This window comes from Mandrillus leucophaeus, unplaced genomic scaffold (assembly GCF_000951045.1).
Source record: "Mandrillus leucophaeus isolate KB7577 unplaced genomic scaffold, Mleu.le_1.0 Scaffold290, whole genome shotgun sequence".
Taxonomy (NCBI): Eukaryota; Metazoa; Chordata; class Mammalia; order Primates; family Cercopithecidae; genus Mandrillus; species Mandrillus leucophaeus.
The window spans coordinates 908,042-916,568 of NW_012103032.1; the positions used below are offsets into that span (position 1 = coordinate 908,042).

At 51.1% G+C, this 8,527-nt stretch overlaps 1 protein-coding gene across 1 annotated transcript in view; it reads left to right on the forward strand.

Moving 5' to 3' along the window:
• The first annotated feature begins 6,149 nt into the window (after positions 1-6,149).
• ASB16 (ankyrin repeat and SOCS box containing 16) overlaps positions 6,150-8,527 on the forward strand; it is a 19,711-nt gene continuing 17,333 nt past the window's right edge. The window contains exon 1 of the mRNA XM_011985990.1: positions 6,150-6,534. Coding sequence (XP_011841380.1) covers positions 6,234-6,534 — 301 coding nt within the window. The 5' untranslated portion in view covers positions 6,150-6,233. The remainder of the gene's footprint in view (positions 6,535-8,527) is intronic.

Here is an 8,527-nt window from a genome sequence, read left to right on the forward strand (position 1 = left end):
GCCTGCCACCATGCCCAGCTAATTTTTGTATATTTAGTAGAGACAGGGTTTCACCATGTTGGCAAGGCTGGGCTTTAACTCCTGACCTCAGGTGATCCGCCTGCCTTGGCCTCCCAAAGTGCTGGGATTACAGACGTGAGCTACCGCGCCCAGCCTAATCTTTGTATTTTTAGTAGAGATGAGGTTTTACCACGTTGGCCAGGCTGGTCTGACACTCCTGACTTCAGGTGATTCACCCACCTCAGCCTCCCAAAGTGCTGGGATTACAAGCGTGAGCCACCGTGCCCGGCAATTTTTTTGAGACAGGGTTTCTCTCTGTCACCCAGGCTGGAGTGCAGTGGCACAGTCATAGCTTACTGCAGCCTCGACTTTAATGGGCTCAAGCAATCCTCCTGCCTCAACTTTCCAAGTAGCTGGGACTACAGGCAGCACCACTATGGCTGGCAAATTTTTAAATTTTTCATAGAGACAAGGTCTCACTGTTGTTGTCCAAGCTGGTCTCAAACTCCTGTGATCCTCCTGCCTTGGCCTCCCAAAGGGCTGGGATTACAGGTGTGGTCTCCCCTATTATTGACACCTTATGTTAGTATGGTACATTTGTCACAGTTAATGAACCATTATTGATACATTATTAACTAAGCTCCATACTTTATTCAGATTTACTCAGTTTCCCCCTAATGTCCTTTTCCCCTCAGAATCCCATTTCACAATCATCCTGACTCTTAGATGTGATATTTCTCAGACCTTCCCTGTTTTTAATGACCTTAATTAACAGTTTTGGGGAGTACCGGGCAGGCATATGGTAGGATGCCCCTCTCTCAGGATTTGTCTGATGTTTCCTCATGATTAGACTGGGGTTCTGGGTTTTGGAGAGGAAGACCAGAGGTCAGGTGCCATTCTTGCCACATCTTATCAAGGGTTCATGCTGACTTTGATCACCTGACTGAGGTAAGCTTTGCCAGGTTTCTCCACTGTAAAGTTACTCCTTTTTCTTCTTTCTGTACTGGACCCTTTGGAAGGAAGTCTCTGTGTGCAGCCCACATTTAAGAATTGGGGAATTATGTTCTACCTCCTTAAGGGCAGAATATCTATACAGTTTATTTGGAATTCTTCTGCGTGGGAGATTTGCCTGTTCTCCCTCATTTATTCATTCATCCATTTATATCAGCATGGACTCACAGGTATTTATTTTACACTTCGGCATATAATCTCAAACTACTTAATTTTGTTGCCAAGCAACTCTTCGTTGCTGTGGCTTCTCTGTACCGCTTTTCAGACTAGAGGTGGACAAGGGGCATGGGTGGGTTGTAAAAGGTCTAATTATACCAAGTTGCCAACCTTGTTTTCCTTTCTGGAAGGAGAGTTGGGAAAACTCTCCCAACTCATGGGCAACAGGAGGCAGGTTAAAGAGCCCAGTTTGGGCCAGGCGTGGAGACTCACGCCTATAATCCCAGCACTTTGGGAGGCCAAGGTGGGAGGATCACTTGAGCCCAGGAGTTCAAGCCCAGCCTGGGCAAGGTGGTGAGATGCTGTCTCTTGAATAAGTAAATAAATAATAAATAGCAGGCTGGGCGTGGTGGCTCATGCCTGTAATCCCAGCACTTTGGGAGGCTGAGATGGGAGGATCACAAGGTCAGGAGATAGAGACCATCCTGGTTAACATGGTGAAAATACAAAAAAACTAAAAATACAAAAAAATTAGCCAGGCATGGTGGTGGGCACCTGTAGTCCCAGCTACTTGGGAGGCTGAGGCGGGAGAATGACGTGAACCCGGGAGGCGGAGGTTGCAGTGAGCCGAGATCGTGCCACTGCACTCCAGTCTGGGTGACAGAGTGAGACTGCCTCAAAGAATAAAAATAAAAAAAATAAATAGCCCTGTGTGACTGCCAGCCCCTCCTGTCTTAGGCTCAGCCTGCACTAAGCAGCTAGGAGACAGAGGCCTTCCATGGGCATGGGCTTGGCACTCCTCTCCGGGGAAAGTGTTAATCTCCTTTTCCCAAAGAGGCTGATCCCATGGATTCCAGTTTTTTGTTGTTGTTTTTAGAGACGTGGTCTCACTCTTTCACCAAACTGGAGTGCAGTGCAGTGGTGTGATCATGGCTCACTGCAGTCTCAATCTCCTAGGTTCAAGCAATCCTCCTATCTCAGCCTCCCAAGTAATGGACTACTGGTGCGTGCCACCACGCCCAGCTAATTAACAAAATTTTTCTGTAGAGATGGGTCTTGCTGTGTTGTCCAGACTGGTCTTGAACTCCCAGGCTCAAATGATCCTTCCCACCTCAGCCTCCCAAAGTGCTAGGATTACAGGTGTGAGCCACAGCACCCCACTGGATCCCAGTCTTAAGGCTGAAGTGAGTAAGTGCTTTGAGAACTCCATGTTCACTTACCTGCTGATTACAGCAGGGCCCTGTTCTAGAAGGCTTCTGTGCCACAAGGCCAGGGCAAGAGGGGGCTAATTCCCCAGCACCCTGGTCCCTTCACATTCCCATTGGGTTTTTCTACCTGAACCTACCATGCACTTCTTTCTCTCCCACCTTCCACTCCCTGCTGACTCCCCATCTACAATGGGATCTTCCTGCACCTAAACCCCCACAGCTGGGAGTGGCAGCATGCACCTGTAGTCCCAGCCACTTGGGAGGCTGAGGTGCGAGAATCACTGGAGCCTAGAAGGTTGAGACCAGCCTGGACAACATAGGGAGATCTCATCTCTAAAAAAATAAAAGCCCCCCTGTGCCTTGGGCCTGTTCCCCATTCTCGACACCCATGAGCCCCTGTTTCCCTGCTCAGTCCTGATCAATCCCATGCTCACCTCCTGGCTTCTGGTGTGCTTCACCACCCCACAGGCTCTGAGCTCCCAGAAGGCAGGCTGGGCATCTGATCACCTGGCCCTCTTCCCTCCAGGTTGAAGTCAAGGCCTCCTTTCTCTGCCCTCAGGAAGCTAACGCTACAGACAAGGGGACTGAATACAGTGGTATCTCGGAACTGAGCTGTTAGGGTACCTAGCTCCTTCAGGCCTGTGTGGCAAGAAGGCAGGGGAGAGGCTAGGCTATGACTGTTGTGTGCCTCAGGGAGGAAGCAGACGCCCACCTGCCTTGGTCCCTCTTGGTCCCACCCAGCCTTGCCAGATTCTCAAGCCTGGGAACCCAGCTGTGGGTGCCCAGCCAGGTCGTTGGCGGGGCAATTAACACACCGAATGAGTGCCAACAGGGTTAATCATGGCTGCATTTATAGAGGTGCCGTTCTCTGAGAACCTCCAAGCTTTGCTTTGTATGATCTCATTCCTCTTCTGGAATCCCCCACCCTGGAATGCCACCAAGAGGCTGGGGCCAGGCAGAGAACGGGTGAACAGGGGGGTAAGGGCAGTGCCGGAAAAAGCCCAGGCTGCTGCCACCCACTTGGGCAGGCAGGTGGATGGACAAGTGTTTGCTCTGGCAGAGAATAGGGACCTTCGTTCAATGCGCTACACATAAGAGGCCCACGTGCCATGAGCCAAGTGCTCGGACTGTGCCAGGGCCTGCTCTGGAGCCCACATCCAGCATGGCAGACCCACATCAACAGCACGGATAGGTGTTTTACAGTGTGCCCCTGATTCCTTCAGGAGTGCAAACTGGGCAGTGGCTGCAACTATAGGGGTCGGGCAACGAGTTGCCGAAGAGACCTCAGAGCAGGTGACCTTAGGGGTAGATCCTCAGGAAGGGGCTGAGGGAGTTCTGAGCTAAGTGAATGGCCTGACAGGGAATGGTTGTGGGGAGCTGTGTGTGATGAGGATGCCTATCCTACGTGAGTGGCATGGGGTCAAACCAAGGAATTGGGGGCTTAGTTGAAAAAGGTAGGCCGGGTACAGTGGCTCACACCTGTAATCCCAGCAATTCAGGAGGCCAACTTCGGAGGACTGCTTGAGGCCAGGATTTGGAGCCCTATTTAAAAAAATAAAAGGAAAGAATAGGTATTGAAAGTCAGCAGAAGTTTTAAAGCAAGGGAATTAACTATTTTAGATCATTCCGGCAGCAGGGCAGAAGGGATATGGCCAGAGGAAGAAACACCGGGTGAGAGGCTGAGTTGATTCAGGTTTAAGGCATTGCATTGAGGGGCTGAACTTGAGGCGGCGCCTGAAAATGTGAGGCTGGGAGCTAGAACTTGCTTGTGGGAAGGGCCTAGGGAGAGGAAGAAATAAAAGACCACTGGGCAAGGCGCTGCTGCAGGGCCAGGAGGCGGGACAGGTATCAGGAGGAGCCCCAGACGCAGAGGGGACAGACCAGCCCTGCCTGCAGGCCGCTGTGCACTGAGTGAGCTCAGGGTGAGCAGAGCTTTTGAGGCAGTGCCCTCCCCTTCCCCAGCTTGGCAGGCACACCAGCTTGTGTGGTTTCATGGCTTCATTCCTCCCCCTAGAGGCTCCTGGAAGCACAACTGCTTTTTCTTAAGAGTGAACAGGTCTGTGGCTTGAACATCTCAGGTCCATTCCCAGAGTTTCCAGCTCAACCCCTTGGCTCTCCTCAGGCCAGCCATGTAGCCCCCTTAGCAACTGGGTTAAAAAAATAAATCAAGAACGATTGAAGGGGCCGGGAACTGTGGCTCACACCTGTAATACCAACACTTTGGGAGGCTGAGGCGGGCAGATCGCCTGAGGTCAGGAGTTTCAGACCAGCCTGGCCAACATGGCAAAAACTACTACTAAAAATACAAAAATCAGCTGGGTGTGGTGGCGTGTGCCTATAATCCCAGCTACTCAGAAGGCTAAGGCAGGAGAATCGCTTGAACCCCAGGAAACGGAGGTTGCAGTGAGCTGAGATCACGCCACTGCACTCCAGCCTGGGCGACAAAACAAGAAAAAAAAAAAAAAAAAAAAAAGAATGATTGAAGGCAGTTTCTAGAGACCAGTCTGTCCTGCTTAGAGAATGGGGGAGGCTGCCAGGTGGCTGCAGCAGCTGAAGCCAAAAAGTGCACCATCTTTTTTTTTTTTTTTTTTTTTTTTTTTTAAAGAGATGGAGAGGTGGGGGCGGTGGCTCATGCCTATAATCCCAGTACTTTGGGAGGCTGAGGCGGGCAGATCACGAGGTCAGGAGTTCGAGACCAGCTTGGCCAACATGGTGAAACCCTGTCTCTACTAAAAATACAAAAAATAGCTGGGCATGGTGGTGGGTGCCTGTAATCCCAGTTACTCAGGAGGCTGAGGCAAGAGAATCGTTTGAACCCAGGAGGCAGAGGCTGCAGTGAGCCAAGATTGTACCACTGCATTCTAGCCTGGGCAATGGAGTAAGACTGTCTCAAAAAAAAAAAAAAAAAAAGATGTAGGTCTCAGGATGTTGCCCAGGATGGTCTCAAACTCCTAGGCTCAAGCGATCCTCCTGTCTCGGCCTCCCAAAGTGCTAGGCTTACAGGCATGAGCCACCATTCTTGGCCCAGAGCACAACATCTATGTGGGGTTCTGGCTCTGCCTATCACAAACTGTGACCCTGAGCCAGTAGATTACTTTGTTAAGCCTTAAATTCCTCATCTGTAAAACAGAGATAAGACCACCCATCTCAGAGGCATTCAACTGTGAAAATTTCATTTATTGTCCAAACCAAGTTTACTAATTACTGGGTGGGCTAGGAAGTATGGTCCTCTGGGTGAAGGTGGATATGAATGTGATTTAAACACCGTAAAACTCTGTGCACATGTACAGAGTTATTGCTGTTACTGCAGATGCTGGGAAGAGCTGCTCACCTACTCAGTAACTATGCCTTGACCTCCCCTTACCTCCTGTACTGAGATCAGCCCTATCTCCTCCACGTGGGCCAGTGGTGGCTTCTGCCCTCCAGTCAACATCAGAGAGGCTGGAGGCACCTTGTCTTCCTCCCAGCCCTGCCCATCTCCATGACTGACCTGTTCGCGCACCCCGGACCTTGCCAACCCAAGATGCTCACTCTAGGGATGAAGGTGGATGCAGATGCTGGGGTTCAGGGGTGGCCTCAGCTGAGGGCCTGCTGACCAACCAAAGGGTATCAGTAGGGACAGGGGCTGGCCCTCACCCTGGGCTGGGGGTTGGGCCAGCAGCTTCTCAGCACCAGGATCATGACTCTGAGCAAACTGTGTTTACCAGAGCAGAGAAGGACCTATTTATAGCCTCAGCTGCTGCTTTCTCTGGCTCACGGTGGAGGGGGCAGGGTGGCTTCTCAGAGCAAGGGAGGTAGTCGGGTCGAGGGAACCTGGCTCTGCCCAGGTGCCACTGCTCCAAACCCTGGGCCCCATCCATGGCAAGGGAGACCTTCCCTTTCACCTCTTCCACGCTGCGCTCTCTCCGCCTGCAGCGGGAGTGGCTGGAATGGGAGGACCGGCGGCGGGCAGCTGCCCAGCAATGCCGGAGCCGCAGGTGCCCGTCAAGTCCCCGGGCCCGACTCACTAGGCCTCACCGTTCCTGCCGAGACCCAGCTGTCCACCATGCCCTGTTCTCCGGCGACCTGCAGCAGGTCCAAGCCCTGTTCCAAGATGAAGAGGCCGCCAACATGATTGTGGAGACTGTGAGCAACCAGCTGGCCTGGTCAGCTGAACAGGGTAGGGGGCACCAGAAGAGGGCAGAAGAGGAGGGAGAAAGAAGGGGAGTGGGTGGGGAGGGGGGAGAGTCTAGGGTCCCCCTTCTCTGCAGACCACAGACTATAGCAGCCCTTTCCACCACCCATCCTAGCTCCCTCCTAAACAGAGATGAGGCAGAGTTAGCAGTCTGTATGTCTTTTAAGAATTAAAAGTTGGCCGGGCGCAGTGGCTCACACCTGTAATCCCAGCACTTTGGGAGAACAAGGCGGGTGAATCACGAGGTCAGGAGTTCGAGACCAGCCTGGACAACATGGTGAAACAAAACCTTGTCTCTACTAAAAATATAAAACATTAGCATGGTGGTGCGCACCTGTAATCCCAGCTACTCAGGAGGCTGAGGCAGGAGAATCGCTTGAACTCGGGAGGCGGAGGTTGCAGTGATCCAAGATTGTCCCACTGCACTCCAGCCCAAGCGACAGCATGAGACTCTGTCTCAAAAAAAAAAAAAAAAAGGAGGTAAAAGTTATATTCTTGGCCTGGGCACGGTGGCTCATGGCTGTAATCCCAGCACTTTGAGAGGCCAAGGCGGGACTACTGCTTTAGACCAGCTTGAGCAACACAGAAGACCCCATCTCCACAGGGGAAAAAAAATACATATGTATATATATGTGCATAAATTCCACTGTAGAGGCATCTGCCATGAATTTTATAACTAGCCCCCAAATCGATTGGGTAGATTTTTTTTTAAACTATTTTAAATAGCAGTATGATGAACATCTTTATGTACTTGCCAGATGATATCCTTAGAATATATTCTGGCTAGGCTGGGCGCAGTGGCTCATGCCTGTAATCCCAGCACTTTGGGAGGCCAAGGCGGATGGATCACGAGGTTAGGAGATTGAGACCATCCTAACATGGTGAAACCCCGACTCTACTAAAAATACAAAAATTAGCTGGGCGTGGTGGCGCGAGCCTGTAGTCCCAGCTACTTGGGAAGCTGAGGCAGGAGAATAGTTTGAACCTGGGAGGTGGAGGTTGCAGTGAGCCAAGATCACACCATTGCACTCCAGTCTGGCAACAGAGTGAGACTCTGTCTCAAAAACAACAACAAAAAGGGCCTGGTGCGGTGGCTCACACCTGTAATCCCAGCACTTTGCGAGGCCAAGGCGGGCAGATCAGGAGGTCAAGAGATCGAGACCATCCTGGCCAACATGGTGAAATCCCATCTCTATTAAAAATACAAAAATTAGCTGGCCATGTGGCACCTGTAGTCCCAGCTACTTGGGAGGCTGAGGCAGGAGAATCGTTTGAACCTGGGAGGCGGAGGTTGCAGTGAGCTGAGATTGTGCCATTACATTCCAGCCTGGGAACAGAATGAGACTCCGTCTCAAAAAAAAAAATACATATATATATATATGTATTCTGGCTAGCGGGTCTGTCCAGGTTAACTAAATACCTTAGCTGAGATCACCACGATCTCAAGATTGACAGGAGATTGCTTAAACCCCACCCATGGATCTGGGGCTTGAGTCCTTGGGAGAGCATGAGCTCCCTCGGTTACTACAGGTTCCAAATTCCTGCTTGGCTGTGACCCCACCAGGGCATCCTGGTCTTGTCCTGCAGCTTGTCCAGAATCCCCACGATGGAACTCAGCCTTAATTTCAAGTCTACTAAGAAACAAAACATGCTTTACTCAAGATTTAGAAAAGCCAGGGACAGACTGTGCTGCCATGCAAACAACTTCTAGTTTGATATGAGGCATCTATGCCTTTTAAACAAGTCCCTGACCACTGCCACCATTCAAATCCAACACTAGTCCCACGATTACCCTCTCCTCATTCTTTTCCCATCCCCACCTCTTATTCTCCCCCTTCTCCCTTCCCCCTATTTCTGAAGGGGTGGCCTGCCCCTCCACACCTGTGGGCGTTTCTTGTTAGGTGGAACGAGACACTTGAGAAAAGAAATGAGACACAGAGACAAAGTATAGAGAAAGAAAAAGTGGGCCCAGGGGACC